Here is a 22,790-nt window from a genome sequence, read left to right as displayed (position 1 = left end):
AGAAAAAGTCTTCATCCAGCGCTTGAATCTAGGGTTTCGAAGCAAAGAAATTAGCGTCGTCGGACTTCCGAAAAGTGAATACTATCGTGCGTACAGTCCAGGGTTCCGAAATGAAACGCTGGTCGAAGGAAAAATAAATAGAATCTTTAAATTTTCCAAGGATTCGAAATCTCACTTAATACGTTGCTCTAAAAGCGAAATTAGCCTATTCTGGACACGCTCGCCATAAGGCAGGTGTGCAGACAACTCGCAATAATTCCTAAAGCGACTGCGCAACATTCCTCAAGCAATTCCTGAACTTTCTTCTTCATTAATCTTCCTCAAACATCAAACTCCTGTCACGCTTACACTGATTCTACGCGTGAGTCGGAAATTAACTTGTCTGTAAATCCAGGTCTTACAATACTCCCCTCCAAAAAGAAAGTTTCGTCCTCGAAACTCAGAGTTCTGCGAAAAGTCCGGAATACAGTTCCTTGATCTTGTCTTCCAATTCCCATGTAGTATTGCCCGTGTCATTGTTCCTCATAACCTTTACTTAAGCAATCTGTTTTCCCCTTAACTGTTTCACTCTTCTATCCCCAATACTCACTGGCGGTTCCTCAAAAGACAACCCATCATTCAACTTCATGTCGTCTGGCTCGATCACTTGCGTCGGATCTCTGCTTGAAATGATACCGGTTGGCACTCCGTGCCGTCGCACAATCTTAGCCACTTGCTTCTTTACTTTCGGTCGTCCGAAATTCTTCTTAAACTCGGTGCCTCTCTGTCTTTTCCAAGTAAATACTCAACTTGTCCTCTTGATCTTCATCTACAGTCCAAAACTCCACTTGTCCGATCGATAACTCCTAGACGAATCCTCCCCTTGGAAACCGCTAGTCCATTAAAACACCTCCAACTTCGTAACTATCTTTACACACACCGAGAAATCAAACTTCTACTTAGTCACTATTCGAATTAAAACTTGACTTATGTCCTTATTTCTTGTCCTTCACTATTCTTATCCCCTTCAACATCAATTTATCAACAACTTATAAGATAATCCTCCTCCTAATATCTAACAATCCATTATTATCGTTTTCTTCCTCAAAACTTCTCTCACTCAAACCTATTTACACTTACTAAAATCCCTAACACTTCGCACAAATCGAGACTTATCCTCGAGAAGATTAAATTATAACTATACCCCAAGGGACTTAACTAGCCATTTTATCATCCGATCCTTCAACATTCTGAGATTTAACTGTTATCGTAACCGCTAACTCCACTAAATGTCTTATGTGTACATGAATCTCAGCTCACTAGGTCAACCTTAGCCCTAGGTTTCTCATTCAACTTTAGTAAAATTCACTTGTTAACCGTAATATGCATCATCAAAATCCATAACAAAGTTCCATTGACTCTTAAACTCTACGAAACTCGTCCAAATCTAACAACCCCAGGTATTAATCTTATTACTAACACTTTCCTTTCTATAACTTAATCATCCTCCAATCAATCCAACACTTAGTCTCTCGATCAGAACCTGACAAGACTTCATGTCTCACGCGTTTGGGATATAATCGATTGGCTTAAAATCTAAACCTTCACTAAGTTTGGACCACCAATATCCTTTAACTCTCCAACACTCCTTAAATGAATATTCATTTCTTAAAGTTACAACTCCTTCCCAAGAAAAATCAATTACTTAACACGAACTTTCCTCCCAAACCCGACTAATCCTCGGTCAATTCAAATTCATCTTACACATCCTTCTATCAAAGTCCATGACTAGCTGTGATTCCGAATATCACCCCCTCAATATTAGGTTGATCAGGCCTAATACATCGAAGGTGGAAATTTAGAAAAACCCACTGGAACAGTCAATGAGTTCCTAACATCCAGTAACCACAAATATCCTGATATCAAGTCCCTAACAATTCCGCTACGGAACCACACACCCTCAGTCCATGTCAAAGGTTAATCCTTCCTCGTCAGTTGAGCCAAAGGTCCAACAATCTTGGCAAATCCCTCAATGAAGCGTCTATAATATCCAGCTAAACCCACAAAACTTCTGATCTCTGTCACCATCTTCGGTTGCCCCCAAGCCAAAACAGTCTCCACTTTTGCTGGATCCACAGCTATGCCCTCCTTCGAGATAGCATGGCCTAAGAAATTGACTTCCTCCAGCCAGAATTCACACTTGGAAGGGTTCGCATACAGCTTTTTCTCTCTCAACACTTGTAAAACTTGGCGCAAATGTCCTTCATGTTCCTTCGCGTCCTTCGAGTAGATCAATATGTCATCAATAAACACCACCACAAACCGATCTAAGAACTCATGAAAGATGCGGCTCATGTAATCCATGAAAACAGCAGGTGCATTTGTCACTCCAAACGACATCACTAGGTACTCATAGTGTCCGTAGCATGTTCTGAAAGCAGTCTTCGGTATATCCTCAGTCTTCCCCCTGATCTGATGATAGCCTGACTTCAAGTCTATCCTGGAAAATACGGCAGCCCCTCGTAACTGATCCATCAAATCATCTATCCTCGGCAACGGGTATCGGTTCTCGATCGTCGCCTTGTTCAGTTGTCGATAATCCACACACAATCTCGACCTTCCGTCTTTCTTCTTAACTAAAAGCACTGGCGCTCCCCACGGTGAAACACTTGATCGAATGAATCCCTTTTGCCGAAAGATCCTCCAACGATTCCGCTTCAAAACTAAACGCCCTAAAATCCTACGTATCGTACCCATAAGGAATTTCCCTGAGATCCTAGCTTCCTTATCAACGCGTCGGTAAAACAACTTCCTAGCTCAGCGTGCTATCCTAGACCCCGTGTAACTTCTATAGTTAAATCACGAGCAACCTCAAATAAGGTCCTACTAGGAATAATAATCATAAGATCATAGTCTAAGTAGTAAATACAAGTTAGGCGCGTCATACTCGTTAAAAAGATAAAGGAGTAAGTTATTCTGAAATAAGAGAACAGTTAAAATATTACCATCGTTCCCACGTTCTTCCTCGTTCAACTCCTCAGCTCTTGCCCCCTCCTTGGTATGAATCCTTTCCTCTGTAGCAAGTTGTTTTCCTTTCCCAACATTCCCCGATGATTCGCCCTTGGGTGCCTTACAATATCTGGAGAAATGTCCCGGTTTGTTGCAATTGAAGCATAGACTTTCCTTGATCTTTCACCTACTGGCATGGTGCCCGCTTTCCCCACAGTTGAAGCATAGAGATCCCCCGTCCGGACACTTGTTACTGTAGTGCCCCACTTTCCTGCACCTGTAACACGTCACTGTTTTCCCCGAAGTCTTGTTTCCTGCCGCTCCGGTAGCATCATTCCTTTTCATCTTACTATCAGACGTCCCCTCCTGAAGTGTCTTGCAGTTCACAGCAAGATACCCCTCTCGGTTACACTTGAAGCATCTCCGTCCAATCACTGAGCACTTTTTAGCAAAATGCCCAAACTTTCCGTAACGAAAACATGTCACACCTTTGTCACCAACTGGCTTCCCTCCAGTATCAGCAGTTGTTGGTTTGTACACTCTTGAGATAAGATTTCTTCCCTCGGAACGCTGATATGGTCCCCACTGATGGTAGCTCTCTCTTCCGTTGTAGCCTTGGGAACCTGACCTCATTGGTCCCCCAACTCCTGTTCTGTTCATTCCTCTTTGTTGATGCATTGCCGTCGCCATCAGTCGTTGATGATGCTCACGTGCAGCCTCTTCAGCGCGCATATAAGCGTCTTCCGCAGCCTGGTTCATCATTGCCTCGATCAGTGTAGCTATTGCCTCCGCCATCCGGTTAAGGTCCACCATCCTATACCCCATCATACGTCCAATTAGTACTAACCATAAGGTAGCACTAGACAAACCACTCAATCCGATTAAGTAGTAACGCAAACAATTAGAGCGAAAATCGCTCTGCAGACAATCAATTTTCACTCTTTGCAGAGTCACACAACCTAGCACAGAAGACCTATTCCCCAAAGACTCCTGAAAGACTCGACTAAGCTCTGATACCACAATGTAACACCCCGATTTCCGGGTGTCACTTTAGTAACCAAAAATAAACTTTACGCGGAAAACAGGTAATTTTTTTTTCCGATTGATTCCTTTTAAATAAAGCGATAGAAAATAAAGACATAACCCAACACTAACTAACCAATATACAAATACATACACATGTACAGCCTCAGCTGCACTCCCATGTCACGCGCACTCGCAGTGACTCCAAAGTAGTGTGCCCGTAGGCAAATATATACAGACCCAGAAGTGTGAGTAATAAAGTTTAGAAATACAACCCACTAGGAGAAAGTCGGCCTCAAAATGGCCTAAGCAAAGACCCCTATGGTCCAACTACCTCACTGTGATCCCTCAGTAAGAGAACCACACAAAAGTCATGCGTCGGGAACCTACCCTGTCCCAAAAGCAAAACGAATCAGAGCTCTACACAAAATATGACGCCTGCCTAAACTACCCTCCCAGTGCCGAGTCCACAGCGAACTGAAGTTGGCAAGTTGAAGCTCAGCTCCATGCGTCGTAGAACTCCCTTCGTCAGACGTCCACTCTCATCAGTCCGGTCCTCCATGACCCTTCCCCGGTACGTCGCCCGATGACCCACAAGATAGATCACCCAAGCGGTGGGGCATGTCAGTCAACCAGCTCAAACCTGATCCCCCCGAGGGAGAGACCATCGAAACCCAATCCACCGTCGACGTCTGGCAGCAGGCCGACCGCCCAAACACAAACATGAAACCAAAGCCAAGGCGCTAGGGTCAACTCACGGAAATAAGTAGATATACACTCAACATGTGATATGGGATATAGATATATGTTGATATATATATATATATAAGCAATCCTAGCATGTTATTGGCTCTAACAATGCTTCAATAAATCAACCAGCACACAATTCCAGTCAGAGTGAATGTATGCGTGAAATGCAATCAATATGATCCGGATTGTGACGCGTTCCCGTTCGCCACAAGTGAAGCATTCCTGTTCTTCACTATGGATGAACCATTCCCGTTATTCATCCTTGGTGAACCATTCCCGTTATTCACCGTATGATGAACCATTCCCGTTATTCATCATTAATGCATTGGTGAACCATTCCCGTTATTCACCAAAAGATGCACAGGTGAACCATTCCCGTTATTCACCCGATTGATGCAATATGGTTAGCCAAACATCGAATCGTCCTCACCACATAAGTATTTAGCTCAAACCCAAACTCAAAACAAACCCAAGAGTTAGTGTCGGTCAATACAACACAAGTCGGAGTTAGTGTCGGTCAATACAACACAACTCCAATAACAAAACCCAAAATCAAAGCCAGAGTCAGTGTCGGTCAATACAACACAACTCGAATAACAAGAGTACTAAAGTACTCGGTGACTTTCAATCATCACCGTAGCTCACCTCAGTGGCTTTCCCCAATTCCAAAACCCACAACAAAAGTCGACTTTTCCCAGTCTTTCGCAATTATTTTCCCTTTAGTTCCCTATATTTATTCGTTAATAAAAACGTTCCGAATTGGATTAGTCAAGTTATGAGTTTATTCCTCAAAGTCTAAGTCTCCCAAAGTCTCTAGTTTTCGAAAGTCTAATCATTCTAAGTTTCCAAAGACCAACCACCCAAAAGAAATTTCCCGGGGAAAGTCTAAGAATACGAACAAATGGCTAAGTCTCAAAACTCAAGTTTGAACTTGCTTAGGGTTGTACATCCAACCCGAAATATCAAAGATCACCAGATCAATGAATCACCACTCCGAAGTCGCGTCAAAGCGCACAATTCAACAACATCTCAACATCATTAGGTATGTAAAGCATCATAACCTCAGTTCATCAACATAATCAACATCAAAGTAAAGCATAAGTCGAATTCATCGACGCCTATCATGCAGTCATAGCTATTAGTAAGTTGCCCTAACCTCGAGCTGCTCCAGTCTCGTGGTTAAAGTTCCCTTCACACGATTGCTCTGCAAAACCCAAAGTTCCTTCAACTGAAGATCGGAGAAAACAAAGCAGAATCCAAACAAAATCGATTAGTTCGATCGCCATACAACTCATAAACGATAGACAAAGCATTAAAGCTTCAGAATACAACAATCGGATACGAAAAGACAAGTTTTCGAAAACGAAAAACTCCCCCCCCCCCCATTGATATAGCTCTCGGCCATAAAGGAAAAAGGGCTCCGGCTCTTTTTCTTCGATCAAATCTGTTTACAAGGTAGTTTTAGGGTAAAACTAAGGCAAAGAAACTGTCGGAAAAATTTTCGGACGATCGGATCAAAATACGGCTGTTCAGGGGCGTTTTGGTCCAAAATAAAAGCTCAAAACCTCAAAGTTATCAGTTCGGAAAACAAATTTGACAGCAATGATCCTAACGACATCCGTGACAACAAATCCTAAAGGCACGAAGTCAGATTACGACTTTTCGACAGTAAAGTTTCGAAATGTGCGACAAAAAGGGTTTTGAAACAGTTTTTCAGATCCTTGACAACTCGATCACAATCGGCGAATACTGACGAAGGTTTTAGCCTCTTGGGCACGTAGAGAACAAACCCCAAGCGAAAAATCAAGAAAAACTGACAGTTTTACGAAAAGCTCGAAACTTTGAGCACAGAAACGACTAAAGAAACGCAGTAGAAACAACGGTCAGAGGTAAGAATCAAGCTAGTTACCTCGATACCTTGAAGTAGGGACGAACTGCGCGAAGATCGGTCGAGTTTCGGCAAAAAAATTCTTCTCCCTCTCTCCCCTTCAAAACCGCGGCCCCAAATGGAAGGAAATGGAAGATATTTTGCTTTTTCGACTATTTATAGGCAGGTGAAATCGCGGGAAAATGAAAATTTCGCAATTCCGATTTTTGCAGCATGTTCACCGATGAATTCTAAGAGAGATTCTGGCGTCAGAATTCCAGAACTCAAAACAAATCTCTGACATTTGGGAAAAACGATATCCAAAATCCCAAAAGCGGTGTAAGTTAATTTGTCCCGAAAAACTACTTTTTGCTGTGGTGGTCAGACGACAAAACTTCCTTCTGAAGAAAGATTGGAAACGTCGAAACAAATCTGGCATTGCGATCGGAAACTTCGTTAGAAGTCCCGAATAGAAAAAGTCTTCATCCAGCGCTTGAATCTAGGGTTTCGAAGCAAAGAAATTAGCGTCGTCGGACTTCCGAAAAGTGAATACTATCGTGCGTACAGTCCAGGGTTCCGAAATGAAACGCTGGTCGAAGGAAAAATAAAGAGAATCTTTAAATTTTCCAAGGATTCGAAATCTCACTTAATACGTTGCTCTAAAAGCGAAATTAGCCTATTCTGGACACGCTCGTCATAAGGCAGGTGTGCAGACGACTCGCACTAATTCCTAAAGCGACTACGCAACATTCCTCAAGCAATTCCTGAACTTTCTTCTTCATTAATCTTCCTCAAACATCAAACTCCTGTCACGCTTACACTGATTCTACGCGTGAGTCGGAAATTAAGTTGTCTGTAAATCCAGGTCTTACAAAATTCATCTTACACATCCTTCTATCAAAGTCCATTGCCAGCTGTGATTCCGAATATCACCCCCTCAATATTAAGTTGATCAGGCCTAATACATTGAAGGTGAAAATTTAGAAAAACCCACTGGAACAGTGAATGAGTTCCTATCATCCAGTAGTCACAAATATCCTGGTCTGCCTCTTAACATAAGAGGGACTCTCTATCTATAGAAAAATACGAGCACTGTTTGAATAGTTCCGGTTATGGACGGGAACTGTTCAGTAATAACTACAGTGAAAAGTCAACTTTGCTCTAGTAAAAAAGTCAACTTTTCTACAGTAAAAAGTGCAATTATTGAGTTGAAAATTAAACAAGTTCATTTTTACGTTGCTGATTTCTGTCCACAACTTATCAACCTCATAAAACCCCTTCATGATAGACTCAAGAAGGATCCTCCTCCATGGTCGGATGTCCATACCAATGTTGTCAAACAAATAATGTCTCAAGTCAAAAGTCTTCCTTGTCTTTATTTACCCAATTCCCAAGCTTTTAAAATTGTTGAAACTGATGCTTGTGATATAGGCTTTGGAGGCATCTTGAAACAAAAATGTTTAGACAAAGAACAAATTATTATAGTTTATCGGGGTATTTCTTGAGTTTTAGATTAAGTCCTCGTTGGACAAGTCTTGCTTTAAAAAGAATGCATTTTTCGCATTTAGTTTATAATTGGTTACTAAAGTGACGTACCGAAAGTCGGGGTGTTACATATCTCATGTTTCTCGACATTCATAGTTGAATTAGATAGTCTGCATTCTATCATTACTTTCTTTCAACATCCTTTGAACTTAACATTCTCTTAAGTTGTTTTATATTGTGGCATTTTGGTTTCATTTTATGCTTCTGGTAGTTTTGACTTGTCAAGAAAAGGTATGATCCTGACCATTAGGCCACCTGATTTTCTTTCCCAATTGTCAGCATTTTGTTCAATCGTCATTCCTCAGCCAGTCACCGAAATATAAAGACGTTATTTCTCTGCAGATTCCTCTTGATTGAGGTATTATGCATAACATTCATTAGTATCGAGAAGCGAAAATTAGCTCACCATGTTGTAGGGTGGAGCTCAACCTTCAAAGTATAAATCTGACTCCACGTAATTTTCAATAGAAAACACTATGTAAGTTATTAAAAACATGGGTGGGATGGTTGCAAAATTAGGCGGGTACTTTTTATAGACACCCTATTTGTAGTCTAATCTTATAAAATTGACAATATTGATTTCTTTACACTTTAATTTTTTCACTTATTTCCATTTAAATTTTTTCTACCTCTCTTTTTTTCTATCATATTGCATCTCGTACTTTTTTCTCTTTTTGCTTTCTAACTCTCTCCTCACTCAACTTGATTTCCACTCAAAATCAAGTGTGAAGTTAAAATTAACAATACTTACACTCTCCCTATGTAAACTAGAAATATTACAACTATCATCAGGGACTGAAACAAAAGTAAAAGTAGCATCCATGACTGTGAGAGATGTGTCTATTATTTGTTCATAGTTCATACTTCAAACCATGCATCAAGAATCACGTTGATGACTCTGGAGCCTCCGAGCCACTTGTCTCATACTGGGTCTCATGTCTTTCTCTTCTGCTACACATTCCAAAGCCACCGTTGCCAAAACCTCCATTTCATCCATGTCATAGTTTGTTTCCAATGCAGGGTCGGCGATTTCTTCCACCCAAGATGCCCCTTCTGTTCCATTCTTCCTCTTCTCCCTCACCCACGGTACCAACCTCTCGTGATGTGATTCTACTCCATTTGAGATTTGGATACCCGTCATTGAACTCATTCCAGTTATCATCTCCAAGACAACAATTCCATAGCTATAAACATCCACCTTCGAAGTGATGGGAAAGTTAAAAACCCACTCTGGAGCCATGTAGCCTCTTGTTCCTCTTATCCTTGAGAAGCTTGAGTTGTCCAGATTGTTCCTTTGTAGTAGTTTACATAAGCCAAAATCGGAGACTTTGGGCTCGTAATCAAAGTCAAGAAGTATGTTTTGGGGCTTTATGTCACAATGCAAAATCCACTCCAAGCATTCTTCATGTAAGTAGGCCAAACCCCTTGCTGTTCCTAGAGCAATGTTATACCTCTTACCCCAATCAAGTGCTAGTGCATTTGATGAGAGATTCTCAGCTAAAGAACCATTATCCATGTACTCATACACCAAAACCCTATGCTTTCCCTCAGCGCAATAACCCCACATGCTAATTAAGTTCATGTGGTTAAGCCTTCCAATGAAGCTCACTTCAGCAAGAAACTCACTCTCTCCTTGGTTCGCTGCATGTAGCACCTTTATCGCTGCAACTCTATCATCTGACAACACACCCTTATACACAATTCCTCCAGCACCTCTTCCAATCTCTTGGCTAAAACCCTTTGTAGCTTTTTTCAGTTCAGAGTAATTGAATCTCTGAAATCCTGTTGCTACTGCAAGAACATAGCCTTGAGTGTCTCCACCAAACCTCTTTCTCTTCCTAATTAAGAAACACCACACCAGAAAGAAGCACATAAACTCAACTCCTCCAAAGACACTCGCAAACCGAAGCATGAACTTCACCGATCCATTTTCCTTGCCATTCACGTACAATCTTTTCAATTGCTCTCCTTTATTACTTGAGCAAACCAAGTTATTGTCTTCCTCGGGATTCTCATAGGAAAAGTTTATATTTTTGGGCAATCGCAAGAAGATTGATCCAATGAAAGCTGGTGAAGTAAAACCATTCAACATCTGTGTCTTGGGATAACACTTAAACACACCATCCCCCTTCTTGTACTGGAAGCCTGTGCATTTGCACAATTGCAAGCAGAGCTTCTCACACTGCTTATAGGTGTAATTTCGGAAGAAACCATAATCATATCCATAAAAATCAACACCGGGTAAGAACAGGAAGCGAGACTCTGTTTTGCTAAGGCATGAAAATTGAAAATTTGGTTTGCAACCTTGAGACCAATCTTCATCACTGATCCTGCTATACCCTGGTAGACACGAGCATTTTCTTCCAGCAATTGGGTTATTACTGCAAAGACTATTGGGTCCACAAATCCCATGAATCTGACAAGGTTGTTGATGAAACTGCCCTGACACAAACCACTCTGTTTTTCCATCTTTGCGGCTGTAAACACGAACATTCCCATCATGGTCCATTGTAAGTCTTCGTTGGAGAACTGTTCCGTAATCTGATGTTGTCAGAAAGAAATCATCAGAGGAACTGAAGTTTCCGAAGTGATCTAGCATCGCAACCCTGCTACTATTGTACGTGGATCTACCAGCTTCCCAGCTCACAAGCGTGGGGTCTGGCCAGTAAACACTAGAAACATAAGGGCCGTCGTAGAGAAGGCGGAGAAGATTATCGCCGTCGAAGAAGAGGTTGTAGAATCCAGAGGAATGGTTGGTTTCACTTCTTGAAGAAACCAGCTTCGTGTTCTTCGTGAAAATCTGACCAGGAAGGAGAGTGTTTGTTGGAAAATCAAAGCTCTGCCACAGAACATGATTTTGATCATTCTGCTTTTGAAGAACAAGGTTTCCGGTTTCTTGCAGTTGCAACTCGAGTGGGTGGAGAGAGGCGGTGCTTGTGGACCAAACCGTGGTGTAGCCGGCGTCGGTTAAGATGACGTTGCCGGTTTTGAGAAGGGAGAGGGTGGAGCGTTTTCCGTTCACCGGTTGGTCACGGTTTGCAATCCAAACGACGGTGGCGTTTTGGAGGTTTTGGTGAGGTGGTTGGGTGAACCATATGGCGAAGTAGTATGTGTTTTCTCCTACGGGGTAGAAGCCTGCTGTGAATGTGTGGTTTGGTGAGACTATAACATCTTCTTGGTGTTTCTCCACTGAGAGGGAGAATGATGAAGAATGTTTTACATGCAGGAAAAGCAAAAAGAGAAGAAGAGGGAATTGGAAAATTGTAGAAGCCATTTCCATTAATTCGCATCCTGCGCTTGGTGACTGACTATTGTCAGGTAAATATAGGGGTGGCCATGGAAATTATTTGAATTAAAAAAAATAAGAAAAGAACAAAAATCGGTGACCAATGTGGTCAAAGTCAAGTTCTATTTTATTCCCCTAACATGGATTCCTACCCTTGGCTTGGGGTCGGGTCCAATATACGTGGATTTGGAGTCGCACTTCCAATTTCAAAGAATTTTAGAGCTGGAAAAAGTTTGGTTCACATATCTTCTTGGTGTTTCTCTACTGAGAGGGAGAATGATGAAGAATGTTTTACATGCAGGAAAAGCAAAAAGAGAAAAAGAGGGAAATGGAATTGGAAAATTGAAGAGGCCATTTCCATCGCATGCTAGTTGCGCTTGGTGACTGGCTTTGTATTGTTGTCAGGTAAATAAATATAGGTGTCAGACTAGAAATATATATTGTTGCATTTTATCAAGTTTAATTTTTAATGATAAAAAATTCAATGCAGTTGAGCTAACTGGACCAAAATAGTGGTTTGACCTTGAACTGCTGACTGAAACCATGGAACTTTCAATTATTGTCGTATAATTTCAGTTTTTTACTTTAATTTAGTGGTTTACGGCATCTCACTGAAAAAGAAAAAGTGATATATTAAGGGTTTGGATTAAATCACACCTCATTTTCTCTGTTTTAATTTATATCTTATTTTCATTTTTTTCTTTTTCTATCTCTCATTTTTATTCGTACTACTATATCTCTTAATTCTCTTTATTTTTCTTCATTATTTCATAAGATGGAGTTGAATTTCAAGTGCGAACAACATTTTTGATGTATTAATTTCCTTCCTAATCCGTTATTGAATTCGATCCAACCAAATGGGGACACCCTTAAATGAACCCAATCGTTTTCTGACATATGAACCCAACCGTTTTCTCACTGAGCATTAAAATTGAGAGCATGGCTAATCTGACTAGACTTATATTTTAGAAATGTTTATACAATATTTTATATGCAATGGTGTCTTTAATCATAAATGTTTTCCAATGATGAGAGTGGTTGTTTTACATATATTTGATTCCACTTAAATAAGGTATCGGGTGGAAGTCTAGTGATGAAAAAAACTAGGAAAAGTTAGTCCAACCATAATATGCATGTTCCTGACTTGAACATAATTATCTCTAAATGAGTATACAATAAAATGTTTTCCACGGTTTATATCATAGAATTTTGACTTAAATAAATATTCAACTTCAAGGCGTATAAAATAATAGTGAAATATTATAGATAGATATATTCTGAAGACTTTTTTCGTTGGATTTCACTCTTATAAGTTGAGGGAGCTAGTTTATGATATTGTTTTAATTCTTAATCATTAATTTTTTCAATCAACACTTATGGTAACTTATATTTGTACATTATTGTACTCGTCGGGATCAACTCTTTCAATATGGCGATGGAGAAAGGTTGGAAGTCCTCCTCTAGCGCCTTTCAGAGATCACCCTCCATTATCCCTTTTTAGTCGAACTCATCTGGGCCTTGCAAGGTCATGTGCATGGCTTGCTTCTTGGATTGTACCGACTTTACCACTATGTCATCTACATATACCTCAAGGTTTCTTCCTATATGGTTTTGGAAGGACCTTGTTCATCAGGCGTTCATAAGTTGCATCCTTCAGTCCAAGTGGCATGACTTTGTAGCACTAGTAGCTCTGGTCGGGAGGGGAGTATACCTTATGGAACTTAATAGAGAGTTAGGTCTTGTGAGGGAAGTCCATACTCGAGCTTGCAAGGACATCCAAGTTGACATGGATCCCCAAAGTTCTGTTTTTTTGGAAAAGAGAAGGCCTAAACCCTCGGAAGAACTGAAGATCATTAAATTCGGTCAATCGACCGACCGAGTTTCAAAGAGCGGTTTGAAGGTGAGAAAACTCACTGAGACAAAACTTGTCTAGTTTTTAAGGCAACACTCTGAGGTTTCATGTGGAATGCCAATGAAATCACAGGCACTGATGTGAGTCTCATCTGTAAGGCCCAAGTTTTAACGCTTTGGATAAGTGAATAAAATAAAAGAGTTTATTTGATTAAGATAAATTTGTGAAGAAAAAAGGTTCAGGAAAAGTCCAAGAATTTATCGAAAAACCGATAAGAGTTATAACACGACTAACATACGCTTAATCCTAGGTCAAAGGTATTAGTGAATAGTTAATTTACGCTTTAGGACACGATGGAAACTAATTCCAAAAATCCTCAGAGAAATGTTAGAACTTCTCTTTTCCGTCCTTAAACAATTATTTCGATGCGAAATCCTGGAAAGTACGAACGTCAAATTTCAATTCTCGGAAGTTTGCCGAAACGGAATCCCTGATAGTTCGAGAAACCTAAGATCGACAGACGATGAAGACTTTTTCTATTCGGAGCTGCAAATGAAGATTTCACCCGCGTTCTCCTATTTCTCTCATCATTCCTAATCTTTCTTCAGAAGGAAGTTTTCTCATCCGACCCCGCTGGCCACCGAGCGACTTACTCGAGATGGGATTAGTGTAGGAGTAGTGTCGATGCTCTGACCGTCATGCTTCAGTTTTGGGGACAGGGTAGTTTCCTACCGGTAGCTTTTTGTGTGGTTTCCTATGGAGATCACAGAGAGCTGGTTGGATTTAGGGGGTCTTTTCTTAGGCCGCTGGGCCAACTTGTTCTCAGATTTTGAGGTTTAGTGTTGCGGACACAGTATTTTTACCTTGGTTTGTACTTCTGCCTACGGGCGTTACTCTCTTTTACTTTCTGTCACTGGAGGTTTACTCGTGACGTGGTTTACAACTTACAGTGGGGGCTGTAATCATATTGTATATTAGTTCTATTATCTTCGTTTTAGAGTTTCATCTCTTTCTGTCTTTACTTACATTATCGGAAAAAAAATAATTCACGTTTTTCCGCTTAAGTTATTTCTTTGGTTACTAAAGTGACGCCACCGAAATCGGGGTGTTACATCATCTGCCATAAATTAAATTTCAAGTCTGAGATGGCAACAAAGTTGGCCCCATGGGCTTCGCTCGACATATTGATTGGTGGAGCAATAGGATTCAAATTGCTCAACTTCATATGAATGCTTATTCTACCGGTACTAAATCCAAATGTACTCTCGAAGTTTGGAGAGGACAATCATTCTTTAGTCTTCTCTTATAGGCATAGATTCATTGCAATTTTGGGATGTTACAAATTAGTTTCACATCATCCCAACTCTTATGCTTCACTTGGTTATGCAAAAACATGAATGAAAGAATTAAGCTAAAAAGAAAACGCAGTCAGAGAAATTTCTTCTCCCCTTTTATTACCCAAGAAAACATTAATGAAAGAAAGTTTTGGTGGGTCCCATCCCCAAAATTGGTCCACTCAAAAGTGGAGAGAAAACAAGAAATATTACAATTTCAAGCAAAAAGTCTAACTTACCCCTACACTTATTACAATGTTATTTAAATTTTAGTATAATGTTAATTTTAACATAAAAATTATTATAATCATAATCTTTTTTTAACATGGAGGGGCCGGAATGGCCCTGAAAGCGAAAAAGCTAAACCAAAGGAACACTAAACAGTTAAAATAACAATATTTCATTTCCATAAAAAATATTTTATTAAATTTTAAATTAATTTTCAAAACTAATTGAAAATTACCTTAAATTTTTATAGTTTAATCAAAGTGTGAAATATAAGTTAATTGTACGAATTATATATAAAGGATGAAATATTAATTTTGTATCATACCTCTCTTTTTTTCTTTTGACTTTTTCATTCTCTTTCTTTTTCAAACAAATAACTTAAAAAATCTTTTCATTTTCTACTATTTCTTTCTTTTCTTTTTCTTTTTTTACACTTTCTTTCCTCCCACTTTTATTTCACAATCAAACACAGCCCTAGTATTGTTTTGTTTGTCCTTATTTTATTTTTTAATTCTTTTATACAAAAAAAATGTAAAAGTAGATAAAGCATGTATGTGAACTGAATAAAACAACACTAGTAGTATTATTATCACTTTTCTTTTCAAAAAAAAAATTATCACTTTTAATTAATTAATTAAAAATTCATTTTAATATTAATTCACAGAATGTCATACATAATTTTAGGGTTCGATCCTCACCCATGAAAATTAAGTGCATAGTGTAGTCAGTCATATACCGCTTAGTGCGATCACCCACAATAAAGGAATTAATCATTGCTATAGGTGCCCTGACTTCACCCGAAAAAATTAACCAACAAGGCATTAGTTTGGACTTTGGTGAGCTAAAGTGGGTTTTTGTGGTGAGGAAGAAAATAATATTCTTTACTTTTTTACATCAGAAAATTAAACAAACAAACGAAACTACACCTCGACCTAAAGCATTCTTGAAGATCAAAAGGACAACCCGATCAGGAGAATTCTCAAGAATAGTAAATGCACATTGAGAAGAGACACTCATCTCTCTGCCAACAATCGGAGGGAGCATTAACTTCCCAAAGATATGTGTGAGACGAGCTGTCCAACAATTGATGAACACCTACAAACTCACAAGCGTGGACATGCTTCTCAAAATGATCATCACTGAGCGCCTTAACACACTCCAAATGAATCAGTCTCACTACACCTTCAAAGAGAGAAATATTCTGATGGTAAAGTAATGACAAATATGATTTTATGATAAAAATAATTAGCTTATTCAAATTACAATTATATCCCTACGTTCCTCGCCGCCCCTGTTGTTCATCTTTCTCAATCATCTACAACCTTCAGCACCATGTCCCCACTCCCCACTGCGTCCCTGGTCGCTGACTTCACCGAACCATCGCCACCAATTTGTGCAAGAACCACCAAACAAAGCTCAACTCTCAGCCATGGAAGCTCCACCATCTCCCATATGCCTAAGCAGCGGGCACGTAGTCGCCATACCTTACCCAAGTCGAGGCCACGTCAACACCATGATGAGCCTCTGCAAACTCATCGCATCATCATCATCACCCACCACCAGTGACGACAATGCTCCTCTCATCATCACCGTCGTCGTCACACAAGAGTGGCTGGGCCTCATCGGAACCGAGCCCAGGCCCAATAAAATTCGATTCGCCGCCATCCCCAACGTGGTCCCTCTCCAAACTAAGATTGCTGCTGACATCCCTGGTTTCTTCCAAGCTGCCGTCACCAAGATTGAAGATCCATTTGAACGCCTCCTTAGTTGCCTTCAGCCTCCCGTCACCGCCATCATCGGAGACGTTGAGTTGCAGTTTCCGGTCGCGGTTGCTCGCCGGAGAAATGTTCCCGTGGCGGTGCTCTGGACGATGTCGGCTTCTTTTTACCTCGTGTTGCATCAACTGGGAAGCTTGTGCTGTAATCGGCGATAGTTGATCTTCTAGGTAAAGTTCCTTCACACAAAAGTGAGAATCAGATGAGTTTTAGAAAATTAATTTGAATTAAAAGTAAGTTAAAATAAATAGTTTATATTTAAAATGATTTTACGAATCAAATTTAGGTTAAGTTAAAAAAAAAAAAATCAAATTTAGGCTTAATTATACTTTTAGTCTCTACAATTTCGGAAATGTGTGATTATAAGTTTCAATTATTTGATTTAATTCCCTTTACTTTCAAATTATTCAAATGTTAATTTGTCATTCAAAAATTTAAAATAAAATAAAATTTGATGTTGATTATAATTTTTTATGCAAATGACGATGTCACTTTATATATTTTTTTTGGTTACAAGAGGAAAGCTAAAGATAAAATAACTACGGAAGCGCGTCTAAATACAAAGACACGATAACATTAGATGGAGGATTTATCCATATACGAAGTAGAGTTCCCTCCCGTGGCGCTTGGTGAGCTAAACAATCGGCTGAATTATTCATCTCCCTCAAAACTTGGTTAAATGCCATTTTCCACTCCTTGTCTCTTAACGCGCGCACTCTAGCAATGGAATTTCTTGCCCAGAACATTGAAACATCCACCGAACTCCTGAGGACTTCCACAACCTAGTTACAATATGTGACACAACGAATATCTCTAAATCCAAGGTCCCCAGCATGGCTCAAGCCTACCTCCACCGCTAACAACTCCACAAGAAATGCATTCCCATGGTAAAAAATCATCGACAAACCTGAAATCCAATTGCCATATTGGTCCTGAAAAATAGCCCTCGTGCCCATCTTCTACGTTCCCACATTCCAGCTTCCGTCAACCGCAACAAGACCTGACCATCACCATTCTGAGCTTCTGCTGCACTGCCACTGCTTGTTACAACCGAGAGACCTGTCCAATTACGCTAGTTTGCAGCGTCCATAACTACTTGTCAGAGCACAAAATTTCGTGGCCATGTACTGTCACCGAGAACTGCTTGGTTTCTCCATTTCCATGCCCACCAAAGCACTACAAAAGGAAGCACATTTTTCTGCTGCAGGATGAGGGATGTGATCCATTCACATGCTCACGTAGAGAAGGGAGAAGTGGTCTGAACTGCAGCCAAACGTTCCGTGAATCTAGGCAATGGCGAAAGATGTGATCAATGTCCTCCTTCTCTGCATTATATTTGCTGCAGCATGAGGAAGGGCTTAAGTGATTATGGAATCTCTTCGCGTTGGTTGGGAGGGCCTCCTTAGCGATTAACCATTAGAAAAATCTAATTTTTTCAAGAACTCTCGTATGCCAAATCTGTCTCCAAACTCCTGGGAAGCCCACATCTGTACCTGCAAGCAAAGCATTGAAGGTTCCACGCTCCCTCCCTCCAAAGATCCGCTACACTAAGGTCGGTGTCTGAGATGTTAACAAAAGGCACACGATTACATAGTCCGTAACCAATTTTCGTACCAAAGAGAGGATTTGCCATCACCCAACTGAGGCTTGTAGCTGCAAGCAAGAAAGTTCTTGGAAAGAATAATGCCCTTCCAGATATATGAGTCCCCATTCTTATAAGAACCTCCCAATACCGAGTCCCACTTCAAATATTTTTGTGAAAGAGCTTGCACCCACAACTGATCCTTGTCATGAATTAGGCTTTCAACAAGCTTCCCCATCATGGCAATATTATTAAACCGTGTGCTCCTCAATCCAAGACCCCCAAGAGACTTAGGCAATGAGATCTCCTTCCATGGAACAAGACTCCAAGCACGTGAATTCCCTCCCTTGGCCCAAATGCAATTGCGAATTATTTTTATCCATAAAATTCACAAACTGATTCAGCAAGCCATAAGGCTTGCATAGAATAAATAGGGATGAATTGCGCCAAACAAAGTTTTCCCTCCTTGTTCAACAAATTGTTCTTACTCTACCTTTAAGGAGGGGAATTCCCAAGTATTTACCCAAATTAGCCGCTCTTTCAATGCCAAGCAAATGAGACACATTCTGTAGAACATCTTGGGGAATGTTTTTAGAACAGAACATCCTTGACTTGTCTAAATTCACTTTCATTCCTGAAACAACACAAAAGTCATGGAGGGTTTTCGCCACTAATAGCACCTGATCACTCATTGCCTGACAAAATAGAAGAACATCATCTGCAAAGAGTAGATGGGAGATCCCGATATCTTCCTTTGTGATACGAATAAGCTTCCACACACCGTCACCCACCAACTTCTGAATCTGAATGGCCAACCTTTCCATGCAAAGCACAAAGAGGTATGGCGATAAAGGGTCCCCTTGACGAAGCCCCCGTTGAGGATGAAAGGGTGACAACTTCGAACCATTCCATAAAATAAACAAAGCAGCTGATTCCACCCCCACATGATCAAGTCAACTATTGCAGGAGGGAAACTGAAATCATGCAGTGCAATACACAAGAAATCCCAACTTACTCTGTCATACTCTTTCTCAAGGTCAATTTTCAAAGCCACTAACCCGCCACCTCCTCAGTAGTTATGAATTGTATGCATGACCTCCTGAGCAAGAATTATATTATCCTTTGTGCCCCTCCCTGAAATGAAGCTTCCTTGCAATGATCCCACTTGATCAGACAAAAGAAGGCGGAACCTATTCACTGAGATCTTTGTAATGATTTTGTAAGCGACATTACAAAGACTGATTGATTTCAGATCCTTGAAACTTATGATATTTGTCCATTTTTTTCGGTTAGTTACTGAATGACAAAAACTATTCAATTTTTTTTTTTTTTTTGAAAACGAAAGAATTATTATTAATAATGAATCAAACCTAGACAATCAAGGCTCTTACAAGAACATCTATACCCCCCAATAGACTATCTGACTCCCAAATAGACTCCTCCGCAAACCTTAAAGGTGAGCCTCATTAAAAAACCTTGCTAAGAACTAGCAAGGAAAAAGAGTATCACACCTTTAAGATAGCCAATTAAGCATCCCTATTACAAAATCACCACATAGGCCGGAAGCTAAACCCACATAAAAATGCCACACCATCCCTAAAAAAATACAAAACCTAGCCAGCAAAACCAAACAGCAACGACACCCTCAAACCAATATAGCACAACAAACAAACGACAACACCAGCAGCCCACGACACCAACAAACAAACCTGCAATCCTGCAAGCGAATCGCCACATCAGCTAAATTTTCCTCATTAGACACTGCACATCAATCCACCAAAATCCATCCATGCGACCAAAAACACCAGCTGAATTCGTCATTTAAGCAACGACAGGCCTGTGAAGGTACTATCCTACACAATCTGCTGAAAATCCCCTGCATCAAAAGACCACCGCCCTTCCTTCCAACAGACATTCATGTTCCCACTGTAAAATATTCCAAATAAGTCGGGGACCCAACATGTCAAATAAGATGGGGATGGTTTTGACGAATTTGAGCCTCTAATCCTCTAATCATCAAAGCTTCGGAACCTCGTGGCTTCAAACCCAGCTGCTTTCCCAGCAACCATGTTCTTTGCGCACGAGTTGACACTCCATCTTCCCCTGCTACAGGTTCCAAAAAATCAACAGGGAGAGGTTTTGGCTTATTTTTGCTCCCCTTTGGACGTCCCCGCTGAGAACTTTTCCGCGAAGAATCTGTTTTTGGCGATTGAAAGTAAAGAGATTTAATTTGAGCAATTGAGACTATAGGAAACAAAAATGTATGTAAGTCTAAAATTTAATATAAATTCTAAAATAAGGTAATAAAAAAATTTGGTTTAATGTGTTTCTAGGATAAAACTGATGTTACTTGATGACATTTAAACACATGAAAAAACAAATGATGGACAAATTCATTGTAATTTTGAACTTGTACTTTGACTCTCCTAAGAGCATATGAGCTGCATAACCAAACATCTAATTAAGATTATAACGCTCATTTTTAAATTGTATGAAATCTGGTTATGAAAAAGAAAATCTATGAATTGGCAAAGGTTTGAAATTAAATCTTGAGAGGAAAATTGAATTGAAGCAGATGGCTTACAAAGTAGCTTAGTTATTAAAAGTACACTTCTAATTTGTTGACGTTTGAACTATATTTCTGGATTTCAATGATGCAGATGATGATGAAGAGCATATACCAGGGCTTTCTTCCGCACAATTAGCTGATCTTCGAACAGTGCTTCATCAAAATGACTTGAGGTTTCTGCAACTTTCTCTGGAATGCATTTCAGCAGTGCCAAAAGCTGATTGTCTTATAGTTAATACAATTCAAGAGTTAGAAGCTGAAGAAATTAACTCTTTGAAAGCTCTGTTACCCCTTCCAATCTATTCCATTGCCTTTCCTTACATAAAACCTGAATCAGATAATTTAGTGGCCAATAGTGTGGAAAATATAATTGTGTAATTCATTCAAAATGAAAAACTGATTATTCTGGACAATAGAGGACTTTATATAGTGCCTCAATCAATTACAAGTTTAATTGAAAACAGAAAGTGTAACTGACTCTAACTAATCTTGATATTACTTCTAACTAACTACTAACTTCCTCAATAAATAGTGATTACAACTTCCCTGACTACTTAAATTGGCTAGATTCTCAGCCAGAAATGTCAGTGTTGTACATTTCTCTGGGTAGTTTCCTTTCTCTGTCAGTGCCCAAATGAATGAAATTGTTTCAGCCTTAAACACGAGTGATGTTCGTTACTTGTGGGTGGCCCGCGAAGAAGCTCCTTGGTTGAAAGAGAAATGTGGGGGTAATAAGGGGTTGGTCGTGCCATGGTGTGACCAATTGAAGGTTCTGTCACACCCTTCTGTAGGTGAGTTTTGGAGTCACTGTGGGTGGAATTACACACTGGAATCTGTTTTTGCTGGTGTTCCAATGCTGACATTCCCTCTTTTCTTTGACCAAGGCCCAAACAGCAGGCAAATTTTGGAAGGGTGGGAGTTAAAAAGATCAGTGTTGGGAAGTGAAGCATTGGTAACACAAGAAGAAATATTGGATGTGATTATGAAGTTTATGGATCATGGAAGTGGGAATGGTAAAGAAATCAGAGACAAGGCACTAGAACTTAAGGGCATATGTGCTAGAGCAGTTGCTGAAGGTGGATCTTCATATATTAACCTTGATGCATTTATAAAAGATGTTCTATGTGTTCATAGATATTGAGAGCTTTGGTTCCTTTGTAAGAAGTATAAAATAAGGGCTTAAAGGGTCCAAAGGCCCCTGAGATTACAAAGGAAATCAAATCCAGGACTTAGAAAAATTTTGCATCAAATTGGGTCCCTAGAATTTTTTTTTTAATTCAATTAAGGCCAAAGTGTGCCAGAGCTCAATTTTGTCCTAATCACCTTTACCACGTGGCTTTTTTATTTTTTATTTATTAGAAAAATTAATTAAAATTAAAATTTTAATTCCAACTCATTTATTTAACAGAAAAAGTAAAATAAAAAATAAAATAAAATCACTAATTTAAATAAAAACCTAATCTAATCAATCATAATCCCTAATTCATCATCTCCTCAATTCGTTCTGTGACTTCTGTCTCCCCCCCCCCTCCTATGTACCGTACCATTTTTTTACCCCGAAAGGGAGGTCCTCCTTATGATGCTACGGACGACTGTCCGAAGTGCAAGGGGTAAACTCGGACGAGGATAGGATTGCGCGCGCCGGGCCCTCCCTTCGGGTGTCATATTTTGGCCGAGTTTTACCGTACCTCCGGCCCTTCATGGGACTCCATGGACCAAGATCTGCTTTCATTATATGGGCAATATCGATCTACTTTAGTAGATCATATGGATGTAGAAAAAGCTTCTGATTTGGAAACATCTCTTTTCCATTTTTATTTACCTAGTTCATATCTTTGTTTCGTGTGTTCCCGGGATGAATTCGATCCCGACGCCTTTCCCCTCCCCCCTGCTTAGCGTTCCACTTGTGATCCTGGATGCAGTGGAGGATTTTTTAAAAATCACTAATTTAAATAAAAACCTAATCTAATCAATCATAATCCCTAATTCAT

General features: G+C 39.9%; 1 protein-coding gene and 1 pseudogene across 1 annotated transcript; one reads left to right on the top strand and one right to left on the bottom strand.

The window, feature by feature from the left end:
- Window positions 1-8,698: 8,698 nt before the first annotated feature.
- On the bottom strand, window positions 8,699-11,569 carry LOC130721977 (putative receptor protein kinase ZmPK1). The gene has a single exon (XM_057572565.1). The coding sequence runs from the start codon at window positions 11,451-11,453 to the stop codon at window positions 9,051-9,053; it is 2,403 nt and encodes an 800-aa protein (XP_057428548.1). The 5' UTR covers window positions 11,454-11,569; the 3' UTR covers window positions 8,699-9,050.
- A 4,137-nt stretch (window positions 11,570-15,706) lies between these two features.
- On the top strand, window positions 15,707-21,940 carry LOC130725143 (UDP-glycosyltransferase 87A2-like; annotated as a pseudogene).
- The last annotated feature ends 850 nt before the right edge of the window (window positions 21,941-22,790 follow it).

The sequence above is a fragment of the Lotus japonicus genome, chromosome 6 (genome assembly GCF_012489685.1).
Source record: "Lotus japonicus ecotype B-129 chromosome 6, LjGifu_v1.2".
Taxonomy (NCBI): domain Eukaryota; kingdom Viridiplantae; phylum Streptophyta; class Magnoliopsida; order Fabales; family Fabaceae; genus Lotus; species Lotus japonicus.
This window is presented reverse-complemented; position numbering and strand designations above follow the sequence as displayed.